The sequence below is a fragment of the Chanos chanos genome, chromosome 16 (genome assembly GCF_902362185.1).
Source record: "Chanos chanos chromosome 16, fChaCha1.1, whole genome shotgun sequence".
NCBI lineage: Eukaryota > Metazoa > Chordata > Actinopteri > Gonorynchiformes > Chanidae > Chanos > Chanos chanos.
The window spans coordinates 2,446,492-2,465,853 of NC_044510.1; the positions used below are offsets into that span (position 1 = coordinate 2,446,492).

Sequence of the window (19,362 nt, forward strand, 5' to 3'; positions counted from 1 at the left end):
ACTTCTGCGATCTGTAATTAATTGTGTTAAATACCACCAAACAGAGCAATATATCGTACTATAGTAAGCATTAAAAATGTAACAGATCACGACATCTATCGAGAATCCTCCTCAGACCAAATTTACGACCTTAGCCGCAACGCACTTTGCCAGGCTGATTCCGAAGAACATGCCAATGCGTTCAGACATGGCTGTGCGACGATAAAACAACTTTCTACCCCCAAGATTTTACTTTTGTTTCACGACAGTAACGCAAAACCCCCTCCTGTAAATTAGAAAATTAGTCAAATGCTGCTAATGTAAATAGGTTTTGTCATTGAGCCTAAAGGTGATGACATCAAAACACAAAATAAAAAATCCTCTTAAAAAAATCATAGCAGTACACCAGTAGAAAAGAAAGTTTTATTCAAGATCACAACAGGTAAAAACTTGCAGGACTTCGTTTTAAGTCATATGTTCAGATTCAGCCCAGGTTCGTGGGGGTGTTTCGTCCCTCAACACTCCTAGAATATCATCCAGCATTAATAATTGCAAAATTGTTCATATGCAACATCGAAGTCAAAAAAGCTTTATGTATGAGAGGCACATCAACGGACAGTGCTTCACTTGCTAACATACCTGGGAAGGGGACGCAAAACAGCTGGAAAGATCTGGACTGATTACGTGTATCAGGAAAGTACAGTATAATGAGAAATGAATGAAGCCCATTATTTCAGTGACAAGGTGTAATTGCATGTTTTTTAAGCTGGTAGAGCTTTTTTTTTTTTTTTTTTTACATCTAGAAGAGAATTATAAACAACTCCGCAGTATGTTTATCTCTAGTTAAGCCCGCACTGGCAAAAATCCTGTTTATGAGCAACCATGCCAAAGAAAGAACAAACAAAACAAAAAAAACTTTTTCACGAAAATAAAAGTATACATTATATGATGTGGTGTATGACATAAAATGACAATTTAGTGAAGGTGAAAAAAACAAAACAAAAAAAAAAACCTGCAGAGAAGGGATATCTTGCTTGAAGTGTATGTTTATTATGATTGATTACTCATGGTAAATAACAGTTTATAATTGCCACTTAACTATTAAAGAATGAAAAAGGCTACTGGGTAACAAACAGGTTGTTCAGGTTGTGTGAGTAATCAATTCCAACACACTCACTTCAAGCAAGGTGCCATTTCCATTAGCTTTAGCTTCTGAAAACATTTTTAGCCACCGTTGATGAAGACACATACTCAGATTTACGGGTTTAAAAAAAAAAAAAAAAAAAAAATCACTTTTTCAAAGCAGACAACAACATTAGAATAATTCATGTCAAGCAGGCGACCGAGTTAGCCGCGTCATTTGTAACTGGACATGGACTCAAGCGGTCTGGGAGACCGGACGAAATATACATATAAGGAAATCCGGGAACAAATCTAGCTGCAGGCTAAGCTGCCTAGTCGACCTGAACTGACTCAGGTAGGAGAATTCAAAAAATACTGGCAGGAACCCAGTCTGGTCACCAATGCAGTTGTTTTGTGTAAATGTTAGCACTGACAAAAAAAAAAAAAAAAAAAAAAAAAAAAACAGAGTCAGGAATCCTCTTGAACGTATTCTTAAAAAAGTCGACCACCACGTTCAGCGTACAAAAACAACGGCGTTGCGTCCGACGAGCGAAGCACGACAACCGCACGTTTCATTTCCTCTTTTTTCTTTTCTTGGGAGGCCCCTGGTCGGAGCTGCTGGAGCTAGACGAGTCCGAGTCAGAGCTGGAACTGGACGAGGAGCTGGAGCTGTCCTCGCTGTCGCTGCTGCTGTCATCGGAGGACGAGGAGGACGAGGATGAGGAGGAGGACGAGGAGTCATCGCTGCTGTCAGAGGAGGAGTCACTGGAAGAGCTGTCTGAGTCACTGCTGCTGCTGCTGGAACCACTCGAGTCCTTAGATCTGCGGAACACAAGCGACAGCCAGGGTTCAGTTCCTTTCCTTTAACAGGAGCCATTACCCAGATATTAGCAGCATCTTCCATGTACAGCCTGCCACCACCGTGCATTGTTTTCAGCCATATGAATCCTGTGGGGAATGGCCTGTTTTAGGGTCATCACCAGGGGTGTGCGATATGTATCGTCTACGATAATATCTTAATTGTTGTTTTAACGACATGCGAGCTGACATTATCGAGTATGTCACTCACTTTGCAAAAACCAATCAAAAACGTGGCTTGATAATGCACGCATTCACTGCATCATGTAGCCTAGTAAGATAAACTACTGCGCATGCGCGGTGAGAGTGCATGCAGCGTGCTAGTATAGGCGTACATGGTCACCGCACCACAGGTTAAGCTGGCATAGCTGCCTAAAAAATGCGTGACTGAGTTAAAAGTGACTGAACAAACAGCACCAGGTGACAAAATACAGACACCACCAGCCTCGTGATCTACGTCATTAGATTTAATTACTAGACGTGGATCATCCTCACTCCCATGGAGGTGGTTTGGCTTTGAAAAGACGGCTGTTGCTCAAAAGACGGCAATCGGCAAACCAGGTCGGGAAATCGGTTGCCATTAACGATAGCTCGACAACTAACTTGTTTCACCATCTGTGAACTGTTTGATCTCAGTAATACTTGCACTGGTGATTTCAATGTTTTTGCATTGTTTTTACTTGAATGCTTCAGTTTTAAGTGAGTAAGTAAGACCCGTTTTCCTTAAATATGTTGTTTCCATTAATGTCATTAGTAAGCAGCAATTAATATCCTATTAACAAGCGCGAACTAGTACAATATAAGATATTTATGAAGGATGCAAAATATCGTCTAATTATCGTATCGACAAAATCCCAGAAAATATCAAGATGTGGTTTTTTTGTCAGTATCGCACACGCCCTTAACTCACACTGATAGATTTATGTTGCGGTGACACAACCCAGTCTAGTCAAGCACCATCCCATGCCATACATTATAATTTGCTCCATTTCAGGGCCAACACATCTGATTCACTCACATGCATAATGAAAATGATGTGGGTGTGCTGTAATCAGTGGGCTGGGTTGAGAGTCTGTACATTGTTCCTAAAGAATTATCCTTTACTAAGGTTTTTATGCACATGCCTAGGCAAACGGTCATGAAAACACTGAGCTATTCTTAATCACTTAAGATCTCACAGCATTTAAAATTATTCAAATTGACTTGAAAAACTGACACAAAAACGGAGCAGGTTTTTTTTTACATATTCAAATTTAAAACATTTACATTTGTGTATCTCCCATAAGGTATACACTGTTGGGAATCACAAAAGAAAAAAAAAAGGATTTCAATACCTTTTCTTCTTTGTTTTCTTCTCACTGAGGGATTCCTGCCCCGGACTGCAAAAAAATGATGCGTACATGAAACAGTGGTAAGTGAACTTCATCAGGATTTCATTTACGCAGTTTGAGCAACACTGACCTGTCACTTGTATCAAACATGCTACTTAAAAAAAATCATATCTTCTCATTAACAAATATGCTAAAATAGCTCAGCCATAAAACCTCACACATATACACACCAAAAAACCACACAGTATTATTAAGGATCGAAAGTTTCAAAATTTGACTGCACTTTTTCACAAAGCCAGCAGGCGTCACTGTTTTCCTTTGAGTTGAAATTTTAGCCCCATACATCATAAAATTACATGTCAACATGTTGTGTATATTAGCTAACACTGTTCTTATCTCTGATAATGCGTGAAGCAATTGCAGTATGAGTTATGTCAAGAATGTAGGACATTTACCTATTTCATCAACAGGTACATCAAAAAGGCATAGTACTACTCACAAAAATGAAAAGTTGAGATAACCCCAAAAACTGGAACCTATTTTCTTTACAAGACTCTTAAAATTGGAATTATGAAAACATATACAGGACTCTCCTGAAACATAAATAAAATACACTGCTCATGGAACAGTCTGGCACTAGCTTCACATTCTGGAATAAAGAGAGTGTATTTACTCTATGTTCTCTCAAAAGTTCTCTGAAGACAGACACGAGTGAGATACGACTGATTCATTAAACAATGCATTTTCTCCCACATCTAAACATCACTAGCGTAACATATGCTTCCTTACAACTGTTTATATAGTGCATTGCTTGCTTTAGCGCGCATTGCGTGATTTTGCCACACGTGTAAAGTCCTTACCCCTTGACATTCTGTACACTGTTCTCCTTCTCTTTGAGGTTCTTTTTCATCTCAGCAGTCCTCGACGGTCTGTACAAATACTTCCTTTTGCCAGTGCACTCATATGTCCAGTGACCAAACTCCAGGCACTTCTGACAACGAACATGCTGTTTATTCGCTTCCCTGTAACAGAGAATGACGTTATCTCGCATCCGTCGGTAACCAAGCATTCAGCAGGTAGGTTGGTAAAACAAGAGAACTGACCTACGTGATTTCTGTTATAAATTATTATCGTGATATATGGGTGTAAGCTTTCTCAATATGATCCAGTGTTTCTACTGTATCAGTCCTTGTACAGGAAACTTGAACGGTTTGTTTATTTACATGATTCACAGCTACTTTTCTTAATACTTCTTTTAAAAGTTTGAACGCTAACTATCACCAACGGCACGTTAGTCGCACCTAACATTAGCTGGCTAAGTTAGCAACTGTATTATTCTTAACATTGAGTAACAAGTAAAATGTCGATAGTTCTGTTTCTAGAAAAACCATAATGTCGCGTAGAAAAACAACAAGAGATTTGTACGTACGCTTGCACCATGAAATGTTTTTGATTAAGAAAACTTACGCCTGTCTACGGGCAATTAATCTGTGCATAGGAGTCGCCATATTGAAGTTTCGGGTCTTCTTCGCCTCTGATTTTCAGCATCTTTTTAGTGTCCAGCACAAGTTGTGCGCCATCTGGTGTTTGGCATGAGTTTGCTGACCCGAGCTAATATGGTAAATATGTGCTTAAACATTGTTCGTGATTAATAATGCTGCTGCTGATGATGTTACTATTTTTGTGCTCACATGTGTTTAATAAAAATATTGAATTTTTCGTTTTGTACTTTTCTAAAAACAAGGTATCAAAGAATTTATCAATGTAAATACATATACTGTAGACTTTGTCAATGTTTTGTCTTTGGATTTTTTTTTTTTTTAATTTAATGTTGGCTACTAATAAAAACTCTTCGCACGGTGTAAGACAAGGTCTAAAGATTCAGACCTTACTTAAAATTCTGTTACTTCAAATGATACTTTTTATATGTCTTTTATAAATTACCAGATAAAGTATAGTGATATATAATCATTAATAACATAATAATATATTAATTGTTATAAAACATTTTAAAATAAATTAGATGTAACATTCATTTCCCAATACATGAAGGAACATTAAGTTATAATACTGTCATTGCTTAATAGAGCTACATTTCAAGTAAATTTAACAAAATGAGACATTATAATACAATAAAATTAACAAAATTGAAATTAAATTAAATAATTATACATTGACACAATATTGTAATATCAATTATATATGAATGACGTTCAAATTTACTGACACAAACATTAAAATGAAACACAACCTTAAGTTTTTTATTTTCTTATCTGTAAGAGTCTATATATATATATATATATATATACATGTATAAGAACATATTTACATCAGACCCTGCCCTGTTGACTGAAAAGTTCTCGAAAATTCAGGAGTTCACGCGTTTTAAAAAAAACCTCCCGGTTTCTTCGCTGTAGTTCGTCCACAACCTTTTCGTCAGAACTGGTACGCAACGTGAGGAAAAATCGAGAGCAATCTAGAACACTCGAACTCTCGCGATAAAAGTGAAAAATGTAGCGTGAACTCGGGAGAACAGCTTGTGTCTCAGAGCAGGCACCGGTATTCAACGCTGCAGTTAGTGTAGTGTTGTGGATTATGCTTTCGAGTTGAGCGTCCGATTCATCCTCAGATTTTTTTATACTGTCCATTGAGCGTTTAAAGTGTTGCAGATATTCTTCTTTGTTTTCGACGACACTTCAGAATACTATTACGTAGATATTGTAGCCTGGTTTACTCACAACTTGGCTAAAATTTTACCGTAAAGATGTCAGTGGTGGGATTCGATCTAGGCTTTCAAAGCTGTTATGTTGCGGTAGCCCGAGCCGGAGGAATCGAGACTGTTGCAAACGAATACAGCGACCGGTGTACACCGTAAGTAAATTTTTATAGATGTGATACTTTTTAGTTGTAGTCCTGGTTTCACTGCAATTCATGCTCAAGAGATTGAGAGAAATTACATTTGAGACAGTCAGCGGCCTAATGGTTACAGTGCACGTGAATGAAGCACACCTCCTGGTTAATTTTTTACAATACTGTTCTGAGGTTTTCTTTCATCGTTTTGTCGGTTGTAACGGGAGCTCAAAGTTGACCGGAGAGAACGGGACGGAAACTAAAAATAAATGTTTTGACTTCATACATTTTGTGTAAGCAGTTCAGTGCTACGCATTAAGCAATAAGATAGCTGAGCTAGCTAGGTTAGGTTAGGTTGCATGTGAGTTAGGTTTAGCATAGCCAAGTAGCCTGGCTGATTAGTTAAAGCTAGCAATGACGACAGCGGGCTGTCACCGGTAGGAAAATTCTAGCAATTCATTGCTAGTGTGAAATGAATGCGCAGGGTAAATTAAGAAGATGTTACATGATTAAGAAGTCATTCTCACCTAACCGTATGTGTTAGTGCGAACACGGATATCTTAATTCTTTAATGACTTTATCTGGCCCAATATGAAACTGTTTCTGTGCTAATGTTCCTGCCACCGTATCCCCATGCCTTCGCACGCTTCCAGGCAGCGGCGAGCAATTGTGCGGCTAATAACATAGATGGCTACTAGCTAATCTAATTAGAGTCATTGCCGACTTGGTGGTCAGGTGATTTCATTAGAAAGACTTGTAACGTTATGTCGTAATATTGACGTTTATATGTGTATGTGGCTATTTAACACGCACCAGAATTTTTATGAATTACTATTAGTTTCCCCAAACAATTTATTGCTTAATGTTCATGATAAGACATATCTTTCGTCGATGTGGCGGTTGTGGGCTTATGTTCGTTATTTGCATATCAGCCTCCCAGCCCTTTTGCCGCATTCAATCTATGTCACAGAGATCATTTCTAGAGAAGTGCTATTTGCTGTTGATAAATAAATTAATTAAAAATTAGGGCGCTACCCAGTATGATTAGATGTTGGGTCCATGTGCTTTGAAACAAATCGTTATGCTGTTGGCACCTGCTGATCCCTGAATGAAGAGAACTTGTGCAGTAACGGTATACAGATTACAGGAGCACAGGTGTCCTCACTTTTACTTTTACTTTCACCTAAACTTTACTTTTTTATGAGCTTTCATAGAAAAAAGGTCAAAGTATTGCTTCGTACAAAGTAAGGGGAATTTTTTTTTTGTATGTTCAGAACTGAATACCCATTATTGTAATGAGGGTCCAAAACAAAACTTAGTTTTGTTTAATGGAGGTCATTTTAGTTAGTGTTGAGATTCTCAATGAGTTACACTGATACAATTTTATTGTAATTTTTGTCTTCTCCACATTCATAGAGTGGAGTTTAAAAGGAAAAGAAATGGTCGAAGAGGGTTTAGGGATAGTGACCGAGATGTACTTTAATGCAACGCATTAATTAATCACGGCGATCAGTTTGTTTAGGGAAAACTCAGTTCGTCACGTGTGGAATCAGACTATTGACTTCGGAATTTGTTTTCTCAGGTCATTTGTCTCCTTCGGCCCACGGAATCGTTCAATAGGAGCAGCAGCCAAGAGTCAGGTAAACTTTACTTTCACTGTAAATATTTCAAAGACACAACAGTTACTCGCTCTGTTAAACGAAGTGCAAATATTCTGAATTCTTTTGTTTATGGTCACCACATCATGTTACTTATTAATTTTTTTTTTTTTTAAATAAGGTTGTCACAAACTGTAAAAACACTGTGCAAGGCTTCAAGAGGTTTCATGGGAGGGCGTTCTCAGATCCCTATGTGCAGTCAACCAAGTCCAGCCTGGTCTATGACCTCGCCCAGATGCCCACGGGCTCCACCGGCATCAAGGTAATGGATTAAATGTCTGAGGAGACAGCCAAGATTTGAATGGAAATCAGCGACAGGAGTCCATTCACACACACAGACACACACACACACACACACACAGGGGGGCCTGTTGCTTGTGATGTTTTATCAGCAGTTCTTGCTGTTTTAAATGACCACTTGTTTGCTGAAGCCTAGAGATGTTTCTCATGGTTGTGTTTGCTGTTTATGTGCACCTGCAGGTCATGTATATGGAAGAGGAGAAGGTTTTCAGTATTGAGCAGGTCACTGCCATGCTGCTGACCAAACTGAAAGAGACAGCTGAGAGCGCACTTAAAAAACAAGTTGCCGACTGCGTCATTTCTGTATGTACATCTCCAATAAATTTTAAAACGTGTCATAATGGCTAATGAACAGAACGAATATTTTGTTTCTTAAGACCTCAACAAATTCCATATGATAACACATGTTGTTTGTTGTATTTTTGTCTCATGCTCCACACACACACTTTTTTTTTTTTTTTTTTTTTTAAAGATATAATTTGATAACGTTTGTCATGTCGGACAGTTGCGGTGATCCTGCCTCTTACCCTTCATGCTGAATTAGACAGAAGATTTAAGTCCTTGTCAGTATAACTGTCAGTTTGAATCGAGTTGTAATCATTTTGTCACCGTTCAGGTCCCAAGTTTCTTCTCGGATGCGGAGAGACGATCAGTCATGGATGCAGCACAGATTGCTGGTCTGAACTGTCTACGGCTGATGAATGACACCACGGCAGGTAAACCAGCGAGCCCGCCCCGGTTCCCCTCAGCCCCCAGTGTCGTCCTCCCCACAGCTTCCATTTATCCTCTGATTAACTGAATTGTGGTGCTGTAATTGTGATGAATGTTTTTGGTTTTTTCCAGTTGCTCTTGCCTACGGAATCTATAAGCAGGACCTCCCCGCGCCTGAGGAGAAACCCAGGACCGTGGTTTTCGTGGATCTGGGTCACTCCGGGTACCAGGTCTCCGTGTGCGCCTTCAACAAGGGGAAACTGAAGGTGAGCTGATATTCATTTTGAATCTATGTGATGTGGTTATTACATGAGTAGAAACGCACACGGTCGATGAATTAGACGTCATGCTTGTTAAGGTTACCCAGTAAAATGTGGGTTCTAATTTATTACAATTAATGTGCCTGTAAAAGCTGATTTAATGCACCATTTCCACTGAATTAAACGTATTTCTAAGTATTTGGCACATGCCTCTGAACAACATAGTGTCCTTTTGTGTTTGGTCTTTTGATTGTCTTTAAAATGTTTAGAATTAAACGAGTGTCAAAGTTAATATGTCAGTATGAATGAAATATTGTGTTTTAATGAGTTGTGTTCGGAAGGAAAAATGTTTTAGGTGACTGCATATCAGTACTATTCGAGAAACGGAGACAAAGCACAAGACTTTAACTGCAAAATAACAGTATAGTGGTCTTTGCTTGCACCCTCATGGAACTGCATTTTGTTAGAGCGTGCTCCTGTTAAATGGCTAGTCAGTAATCTGACCCAGTGTATTGTGTTGAGACAACAAAGGAGACACACATGCCGCTAAACGGAAAACTTCACTGAAAAACAAACTGACTGTTGGCTCTCGGAATAACACGAGGCTGTTTGCTCCTTTTTTTCCCCCCCTTCATACCAGTACATCAGTTTTAAAGGGTAATTTATGAGCAAAATAATCTATTGATAATGTTCGTGAGTAAAGTCTTAATCATGCATAAGAAGCTAATACAGTGTTTACTGAGTGGAAACGTTTTTAATCAGGGAGAGATTTGACCAGATGCTTAACAAATAAATGGTCATTACATACCGTGTCATTAAATCATACGTTAATTTATGTATTTCATTGTTCGCTGTTTCAAAAGCTCTGAGTAAATTTGTGGTGATTCCAGGTCCTTGCGTCTGCGTTTGACCCCGAGCTGGGTGGCAAAGACTTTGACGAGATCCTTGTGCAGCACTTCTGCAACGAGTTTGCTCAGAAATACAAGCTGGACGTTCGCTCCAAACCCAGGGCTCTGGTGCGTCTCTACCAGGAGTGTGAGAAGCTGAAGAAGCTGATGAGTGCCAACTCCTCTGACCTGCCCCTCAACATCGAATGCTTCATGAATGAAATCGACGTCAGTGGAAAACTCAACAGGTCAGTGCACAGAAAACTGTCGCTAGGGTGAAAGGTTCAGTCTGTAAGAGAGTGCTGTTCAGTAACCCGTTGGGAGTGGCTGTGGCTACATAATTGTTGAATTTTAGTAGGATGTAATCGGCATCGTATGAGTTTTGAACAGTTTTTCCCCCCCTATAAAACGGTCCAGATTCTGTAATAGAAATCTGTCATAGAACCTCAGAATTTTTTGCCTGAAAGTGTTTACTTAGGATTTATGTTGTTTGCCAAGTCCAGTAAGGCCAGAGACTGTGAGAGCTTGCGCTCTGAATCTGTAGCTTCCGTTATGAATATGGCAGACAGTCGTGACCCTCCCATTTTCGTAGCGTCAGTAAAAGCGACAGGTCTGCCCAGTTCATAGCCGTGCACCCCGATGTCATGCCAGAGGCTTTAGGAAAAGTCCGAACTTGAGCGTGGTGGTCAGCAGTGGACTTGAAGGTTTGTTTTCACTCCATGTGCGTCATGACGTAAGGAGCCTGGTCTGGTACGACTAAAAATATCGCATTACGCTCTTGTTCCAGGGGCCAATTTGAGGAGATGTGTGCAGGGCTGCTGGCCAAAGTGGAAGGCCCCCTTCGGAGTATACTGGAGCAAGCCAGTGAGTACACAATCACCCACCCGAAAGCCTAACCCCCCTGCTCCCACGTCATCACGTGCTCATGACACAGACAGCTGGAGCTGACCACCTACGTGTTGTGTTTTTCCTTTTTTTTTTTCTCTCACTCTCTCTCCTACAGAGCTGAAGAAGGAAGACATCTATGCGGTTGAGATCGTAGGTGGCGCTTCCAGAATGCCTGCCGTGAAGGAGCGGGTCAGCAAGTTCTTTGGGAAGGAGCTGAGCACGACGCTGAACGCTGACGAGGCCGTGGCCAGAGGATGTGCTCTCCAGGTCCGTCTCTGATCGATTAGTTCACTGTCATTCATCATCGCTCACAGCTGTTCAGCACAGGCTTGCTCATGATCACTCGTTGTAAAGACTGATGAGTCTGGGACAGTAAAAGCCCAGTGGATCATCTTCAGAAAAACAATGGCATAAACAGCTGGCTATTAAGAGAGATACATTTTTACTGCAGTGACACCTCTCAAAGTATCTGTTTGCACTGTTTATGGGCAGTGTTTTGGAGGACTATCATTGAAGTACATGACAAAATTAATTCCTTGTAATTTTCTCCTAATTGAGTCTGGAACTTATAATAATAATAATTGTAATAATATTAATACTAATTATGATGATGACAATAGTTATAATAATAATAATATACATTTATTTAGATAAATACATTATTTATTTATTTAAACTTAATACTATGTTTATTAACCCAAAACAGTTTATTGAAATATTTTTAATTTGTGACATTCTCTTTATCTAGTTTCAATTCCCATAACTTTAAGAATTAAGGCAAACTTTTAATGTTCTGGCCTACAGAAAATTCTAGAATGAATGATGTCTTTTGGGTGACGGTTGAGATTTCACTAGAAATGGCATTTTGCATTACAGTTTCGTAAGATAAACTGCGGATTTGTTGATTTTTAGCCGGTAAATCTTCCCTACCAGAGCGACAGGCTTGTGTCTTCCACAGGGAAAGTGTAGATTTATGACCAGCCCGGTCCTCCTGAGCCGTCAAGCACTAGCAACCTCCAGTGTTTTCTTAGTGACCAGATAAACTCACGGATGCCTCTCCTGTCCTGTCCCGTTCTTTCCTCCTCAGTGTGCTATCCTGTCCCCTGCCTTTAAAGTGCGAGAGTTTTCCATCACAGACGTGGTTCCCTACCCCATTTCGCTCAAATGGGGCTCAAACGCCGCAGAGGAGGGGGGCCTGAGGTGAGATCTTGTGCCGTTTGAGTCGTCATTTTACGCATTCCCTCTGTCTGTCCTTTGTGCTCTATTACAGAGAGATCATAAACTCATGTGGACGCTAAGTCCTGGTTCGCTCTCCCTGTTATTGAATTAATGGAGAGGAATCCTAATGGGATCCTTTTTTTTTTTTTTTTTTTTCCCCTTGTTTGCCTCTCGCATTGCAGCGACTGTGAGGTGTTCCCCAAGAACCACGCAGCACCCTTCTCTAAGGTCCTGACCTTCTATCGCAAGGAGCCCTTCACCCTGGAGGCGTATTACAACACGCCGAAAGAGCTGCCCTATCCCGACCCCACAATAGGTACAGTGAGAAGTTTTTTTTTTTTTGTCTCCCTCTTCATTCCACATTCCTTGTCGATTGTGGAATATAATTTAATTGACCAAAGGGCGGTTGTGTAACGTGTTTGTTAGATTTAGTTTTTGAGCCGTATTTTGACCCTGTTTCATTCTTGAACAATGCGACAGATGTATGTTTTTCCTACAGCAGTGATGGGTCAGTGGACTGTATTACTGATATCTTGTCCAAAATGATCAACTTGACAAGCACTAGTTGCAGTTTGTTCTAATCAGTGTTAGTCTGGGACAATGTGACAAGCAAACCCAGTTCGTGTAGTGTTGGAACAGAGGCTAAAGTAACAGGTACCAAATTTGCCTATGAAAGACCATTTAAACCCAAGAATGGTTTCCTGGTGGAACAGAAGATTGTGGAAACACACGTGACCAGGTCACAAGTTCTGAGGCTCTGCTTTCTCTCACTGAATCAGTGTAGCCAGAATAATGTATTTCTTGCGTTTTTGACTGTCTCTTTTCCAGCTCCCTTTCGTCTTTTGTATGTATTCCTCTCGATGTTAAATGCAAAGAATAAAAAACATCGAATGAAGGGAAAAAAAACCCTAAATTCCTCTCACTATAAAAAGTCTCAGTCGCTGCCCCGTTTCTATGTATGGATGGATATGGAATGGAAAATTACATCTGACGCTTGTCATGGCTTCTGAGTCAGTTTTGTGCATGTTTGACACAAGTAGTGCCAAGTACTGTCTCTGTCTCTAGCTTTCCCTTCAGTGCACGAAAATGGAAAATTACATCCTCTAACATGACTGTGCCTGAACACAGGTCAGTTCTTGATCCAGAAAGTGGTGCCCCAAGCGTCGGGAGAGAGCTCGAAAGTGAAGGTGAAGGTGCGAGTGAACGTGCACGGTGTCTTCAGCGTTTCCAGCGCCTCCCTGGTGGAGGTGATCAAACCAGCCGAGGGGGAGGAGCCCATGGAGACAGACAACCCCGGCAAAGAGGAGGAGGTACGTTCACTTACGCTGATGATGGGTAGAAGTTTGGAGCGGCTAAACCATGATAGTTACGATACAAAATGCTGGACAGTTATGGAATGTCACTGTATGAACCCTATACCACCGTTTTCCTCGAAGAGTTGAAAATGTATGAATGGATATGATGCTAATTAAATAAGAGTCAAAGTCAAACCTGAAAAAAAAAAAAAAGGACTCATTTAAAGGGCAAATGAACTGATAAGACGTATGTTGTCCCAACAGTAAATGAATAAGAATGCTTTATTTGAATCTAATATGTTGAGCTATGACACTGACTTCCTGAGGGGACTGCAAGTGTCCAGAACGTTCCGTTTGAGTTCAGTTGAAGTCCAGTTCAGAGGGCTTGTAATACAGATGGTTCCTTTAGTATAAAGTAAACCAGGACACATATTTAGCCCGGAAGAACGATTTTTGTCCACCCACTGTTTAAGCCGAGACCAGAACAAGGTTTATTTCAACACCAAGCGTGTGTTTGCCTCTAAAACATTCATCCATTGGGAATGTAACCATATCTGCATGTCTGGGCATGTAACATCTGAATTATTGAGCTTTTTTGGGCTCCTCTCTCTCTCTGCCTGTACTTTTCCTATGATCACACGATTTATACCAGATCGACATGTAGACTGTCCCAAGATGCCCTCAAAACAAACAAAAGAACACATGTTTCAGTCCCAGCTGTTTGCAGATGAAGCTACCCTTTGGAAAATGTGTCTTTTCTTGGCGTTCTGGCCGCATAGCAGTAAATTATGCTTTGCCCCAAGGTCTGATTTGGAATCCCAGCATTACCACTGACCGGGCTAGGGTTCGCCAAGAACGCTATTGGCCGTGTTCTGGTTGGGTCAGCCAAGCCTCGCGCTTCAGTGACTCCTAGTGTCAGTTACAGTGACTCCAACTGCAGATGAGTCAAGGGAAATAGCGTGAGCTTGCACGTGTGCTGTGTTTCCTTGGAAACGTTTGTAAACTGATGGAAAGACACGGTGTCTGACCTCACATGTATAGGAGGATGGACCTGTGCTGGCAATTGGACATGCCAAATTTGGAGAAAAGGCGATAAACATTTGAAAGGAAAAAAAAAAATGTTTTTGTTCATTTTTAGACCAAAATGCAAGTGGACCAAGAGGACCAGAAAGCTCAAGGTGACGCCCAGACCAACAGCACTGACAAAAAGTCAGACACAGAGGATATGGAGGTACGGACATTAAGAAGGTCCCTTGGGGCAAAAGCTTTTGCATGTCCAGTAGGGATGTGCATCTCTCCCTTAAGACGATCCGATACGCATCTAGATACATGGGCTACGATACGATTCAGGGACGATACATTTTAATATGGAATAATTCGCCGTGATGTGATGCGATCTGATACAGTTCTTAATATTTAATATTAATATAACAAAAGACCCCTATGGCTTCATTCTCCTGGCAGAACAAAGCCATGGCTCTTCTGTAAGGAGGTTTATTACGCACTCTGAGTTAACTTAACCAGAAGTTACCGGGATAAACCAGTTACCTCGCTTCGTAGTACAGCCCTCAGATGCGTGCGCCAAATCACATGATCATAGCAACAGCTAAAAGGATTCGGGCTTAAAACCACACAACCACATAATATGCCCTACCCACTTGCATCTCACAAATTGTCTTTGTTTCCCTGCAGGATGCTGAATTGCATGTAAGATCTTATTTTCAGACATTGCCCTTACTTAACATGCATGTGCTAACAAAAATTTTTAAACAGTTTTACACATTGGAAGTATCAGTTTTTGCGTATCAAGTAGCCTACAAGGGCACAGTTTTGGCATGTAAGTCATAATGCTCAAATTCTAAACATTTTGTGCAGTTTAATCTTCATGTGCGAGTGTGTAATGAACTACCACACCCCTCTTGTGTGCCGTTCCACGCTACAACTCATAATGTTATTGGTTATACATCCTGTCACTCATCAGACTGGTGAAACACCCTAAAAATGTGTTCATAGATACCCAAATTCATCCTTTCCCCATGGCTAAACTGTTCAACATATCAAAAATCCCTTCACAGTATAAAATCAAGACACCTATCTTCATGTACACCAAATCTGAAATGAATCCGATGAACTGTCTAGGAGCACTATAGCCACGATGGGTGAAAAAGCCACTCTTTCTGTTGCCAGATTGTGGCACTATACCGGGGTGTCACTCTGGGCATGTGGTTATCATAACTGTCATAACCAATAACCTGTGAAGTTTCAGACGCATCAAGCAACGCATGAAGAATTTATGACACATTCCTGTTTGTGTGGCGATACATAAATTCATCATTTCACCGTTTCAACATCTCGCCAGATGTCAAAAATCCCTCGGCAATTTAAAACCTGCAACATCTTGACATCATATATAGCAAATTTGACATGGATCCAATGAACTGTCTAGGAGGAGAACGTCAAAATGTAACGTTTCAAATCGAGCCAAATCCAGAGTAACTCACTCTCTGTTGGGAATGGCTCATACAATGTAATTGCAAATTTGTTCGTCTTGGGGAGACCCACATGCCTACAAAATTTGGTGCATGTAGGTGAAACTACATGCCGGGCACAAGACTCAATGCCATATGGGGGCGCTATGGAGTCCCCGGGCCACACCCAGGGCCAAGCCTCCGTCTCTGAGTAACTGTCACATGCACTGATGTGTGACAGAATTTCATGAGTTTTCACCCATGGGAACCACCTCAAAAATGGCCAAGTCTTGAAGAAAGATAATAATAACAATAATAATAATAAGCGTTTATTTTTCAGACGACAGCAGAGGAGAACAAACAGGAGAAGAAGAACGATCAACCTCCCCAGGCTAAGAAAGCCAAAGTGAAGACAAAAACCATCGACCTCCCCATCGAGAACAGCCTACACTGGCAGCTGGCCAACGACATGCTCAATCTGTTTGTGGAGAATGAGGTAATTCAACAAGAACTTGTGGGATTTCTAACCACTGCACATAATGAGTTTAAACATTCATCTTCCTCTAAATGAAGAGCTTTCATCTCACATTTTTGGCTGATGGCACTGAAGGGTTTTCTGACGTTGGATGTGTTTGTTTGTTTGTTTTCCTCTGCCTTACAGGGGAAGATGATCATGCAGGACAAGCTGGAGAAAGAGAGGAACGATGCTAAGAACTGCGTGGAGGAGTATGTGTACGAAATGAGAGACAAATTACACGGTTCTCTGGAGAAGTTCGTCAGTGAGGCGGTGAGGACCCCCCTGGTCTCCATACAGCTGTCCCGAGTGTTCTCCATGTCTAATTTAAACATCGCCATCCTTTGGTGATGGCTGTAGTTTTCCTTCAACCTGTTGCTAGTTATTAACGCTTGCGTTCTCTATTTTTTTTTTTTTTTTTTCCTTTTCCAGGATAGAGATACTTTCTCCTTAAAACTTGAGGACACAGAAAACTGGCTGTATGAAGATGGAGAGGACCAACAGAAGCAAGTGTACATTGATAAACTAGCTGAGTTAAAGGTGCGTGTTTACAGAGATAATGTGTCCTTTTTTTTTCCCCTCCTCATTACTGGGACAAGTGTAGGTGGAACGTAGAGATGTGAAGTAATGAAGCCAAACTGACTGACTGTCTCTCTGATCGATTATAGAAACTGGGGCAGCCGATCCAGGATCGGTACGTCGAAGCAGAAGAGAGGCCAAAGGCATTTGAGGAGCTTGGCAAACAGATCCAGCAGTACATGAAAATCATAGAGGCTTATAAAACAAAGGTAACGTCCCCGGGGCTCACAGATTATCAGTGGTAACTAAGGGTGTCACAATCCACACACACAACTCAAAGTTCAGTCCGCTTCACGGTTTGTGAGTCATGGTCTGGTAGATCTTTAGTACCTGGGCGGGGGTAGTGGCAGTTGTAAATTTTCCAAACCAGTGGCTGCCTGTGAGAATTATATAACTATCAGTGATCGTAGTTTTTCCACGTGGTTCTAACCCCTGTGCAGTGAGAAATGAATTAGACGGAGATGGGCGTTTGACTGTTTTTTGTCTTGAGCTGAATAGCGTAGCGATGCACAGCTAACGGATGGTTGTTTTTCTGTCAAATTCAGGACGAGCAGTATGACCACTTGGATGAGGCGGAGGTGACGAAAGTGGACAAACTGGTGAGCGAGGCCATGGTCTGGATGAACAGCAAAATGAACCAGCAGAGCAAACAGAACCTCAATGAAGATCCTGTAGTTAAAGTCAGCGAGATTCAGGCCAAAACAAAGGTAATGTGTCAGCAAAATGGAGCAAAAAAAACGAAATTCCCGATGGTTGGATACGATATGTGTCCCTGCATTCTAAATTATTGAATAGCATTGGCATCATGGGCGTGTGTTGCCATGGTTACAGCCTTCCATTTTATTCTAACCAAAGAATTTTGTCTGCTCTTTCCCCCACTCTCTCTCCTTATAGGAGCTTTATTCCACTTGCAATCCAGTTGTGACAAAACCCAAGCCCAAAGTGGAGCTCCCCAAGGAGGAGAAGGCGGCGGAACAGAACGGGCCCGTAAACGGACAGGAGGGCACAGAGGCACAGCCCAGCAGCCCAGAGAAAGGCAGCACGGGTCAGCCCGCCCCAGAGCCACAGGCCAAGCTGCCTGAAATGGACATTGACTAAGTTAATGTTGCCACTGGGCCTCTTTCTGTGTTCAACCTCACCCCAGACCCCCAGCCCAACACCACCATACAACACATGTCTCTCCCTCTCCGTCTCTCTCTCTCTCTCCCTCTCTCTGCCTCCTTCCCTGGCTCGCCCCCCTCCCTCCGTTCTCCCTCTGAGGGAAAAGCCTCTGAGCTACGATAACAGCAAGCGCATCTCGGAAGTACTCCCCTGACGACGACGCCTGACTATCCCATAAATATTCGCCATCCTGTGCCGTTTGTGGCATGGTTTTTTTGTTTGTTTGTTTGTTTTCTTTTCTTTTATTATTATTTCCATTATTGCTGTTGGGGGAAATAAATAAATAAATAAATATGTGTCACGCACATCAGCAAGGCTGTTTTCACAATAAAGATAAACATGTTGTAGGTGCTTGTTGGAAACTGTTCAATTTGTACTTTTTAAGCATTTACAGGTTTCTTTTGCTACTTTTTTGGAGGAGGGGGCTTGAGGAATATTTTTGAAGGGGGGGGGGGGGGGGGGTGGTACGAGGGACAAAGTTACCAGAGACTGTACAATCGCATATTAATGTTTCGGTTTATTTTTGTTTGTTTATTTCCTGTTCCAATATATGGGGTGTTTCTGGCATAGAGGATCTGTGGCTTCTAGATTAGTGAACATCACACTCGAGGACATTGGTTTGGGGTTTTTTTTTGTCCATTTAAACAAGGTGGAACTGTTTACTTGATGTTTCAGTTGAGCTGAGGGCAGAGGCACTGAAGTAAAAATCAAAGTTCTTAGTGTATTCGGACGTGAGTATTAGTGGAGGTGTGAAATGTCCACAGCCGAAGTAGATTGTGAGTTTACTGTTTTTAAAAGCAGTACGCCAGTGTCATTTGACAAAGAGCTGGTCAGTGCGATAGCTGTTTTTTTTTTCTAGCCTTGAATGTTGTTTTTCTACTCTTACAAAGGAAAAAAAAAAAAAAAAAAAAGAGTGAATGGCTGAGACCAGTTCTGGTGTCGCTCACCCGTGTTCTGATAAAACCAGACGTTTTGGTATATATACACATGAGACTTATTTCAAAACCCTGTGAGAGGACTGTACACAGTAATAATCGTATATGTAATATAAACTGATGCTAGTCGAAACACACACTTTTTTTTTTTCTTTTTCTGTTTTTTTTTTTAAGTTTGTTTTTCTCAATCTTCTCTGTCTCGCAGCAGTAGCAGAAAGATTGTATTCGGTGATCTGTTGTGCCACCAGGAGTTCGCTGTCAATTTTTGCTCAATTCAAATAAAAGCAAACTCATGGGGTCTTCTTCACTACATCTGGAGGTTTTCGGCTTGTTTATTTAAGCTGTTTG

At 41.0% G+C, this 19,362-nt stretch overlaps 2 protein-coding genes across 3 annotated transcripts; one reads left to right on the forward strand and one right to left on the reverse strand.

Moving 5' to 3' along the window:
* Positions 1–1,629: 1,629 nt before the first annotated feature.
* On the reverse strand, positions 1,630–4,798 carry zcchc10 (zinc finger, CCHC domain containing 10). The gene is made up of 4 exons (XM_030793496.1): positions 4,758–4,798; positions 4,151–4,312; positions 3,294–3,338; positions 1,630–1,923 (listed from the first exon to the last, which is right to left on the reverse strand). The coding sequence occupies exons 1-4, from the start codon at positions 4,796–4,798 to the stop codon at positions 1,674–1,676; spliced, it is 498 nt and encodes a 165-aa protein (XP_030649356.1). The 3' UTR covers positions 1,630–1,673.
* A 1,071-nt stretch (positions 4,799–5,869) lies between these two features.
* On the forward strand, positions 5,870–18,567 carry hspa4a (heat shock protein 4a). Of its 2 annotated transcripts, XM_030793493.1 has the most exons (19): positions 5,870–6,161; positions 7,723–7,780; positions 7,920–8,060; positions 8,279–8,401; positions 8,715–8,814; positions 8,942–9,075; positions 9,960–10,204; positions 10,744–10,820; positions 10,960–11,111; positions 11,932–12,044; positions 12,245–12,378; positions 13,191–13,372; positions 14,496–14,588; positions 16,166–16,321; positions 16,487–16,612; positions 16,772–16,879; positions 17,008–17,127; positions 17,464–17,625; positions 17,813–18,564. In XM_030793493.1, the coding sequence occupies exons 1-19, from the start codon at positions 6,055–6,057 to the stop codon at positions 18,014–18,016; spliced, it is 2,535 nt and encodes an 844-aa protein (XP_030649353.1). In that variant the 5' UTR covers positions 5,870–6,054; the 3' UTR covers positions 18,017–18,564. The 2 variants fall into 2 exon arrangements, with proteins under 2 accessions (XP_030649353.1, XP_030649355.1); XM_030793495.1 differs by lacking the exon at positions 14,496–14,588 and having other exon boundaries at positions 13,191–13,376; positions 16,173–16,321; positions 17,813–18,567.
* The last annotated feature ends 795 nt before the right edge of the window (positions 18,568–19,362 follow it).

Bases quoted from the DNA above. Each gene is read 5' to 3' on its own strand.
- zcchc10 (XM_030793496.1), bottom strand. From the start codon at position 4,798: ATGGCGACTCCTATGCACAGATTAATTGCCCGTAGACAGGC. The intron at 3,339-4,150 runs GTAAGGACTTTA...ATTTTTTTGCAG, and splicing joins AGTGTACAGAATGTCAAGGG to TCCGGGGCAGGAATCCCTCA. The intron at 1,924-3,293 runs GTATTGAAATCC...TGTGTTCCGCAG, and splicing joins AAGAAAACAAAGAAGAAAAG to ATCTAAGGACTCGAGTGGTT.
- hspa4a (XM_030793493.1), top strand. From the start codon at position 6,055: ATGTCAGTGGTGGGATTCGATCTAGGCTTTCAAAGCTGTTATGTTGCG. The intron at 11,112-11,931 runs GTCCGTCTCTGA...TTTCCTCCTCAG, and splicing joins CCAGAGGATGTGCTCTCCAG to TGTGCTATCCTGTCCCCTGC. The intron at 16,880-17,007 runs GTGCGTGTTTAC...GATCGATTATAG, and splicing joins ATAAACTAGCTGAGTTAAAG to AAACTGGGGCAGCCGATCCA.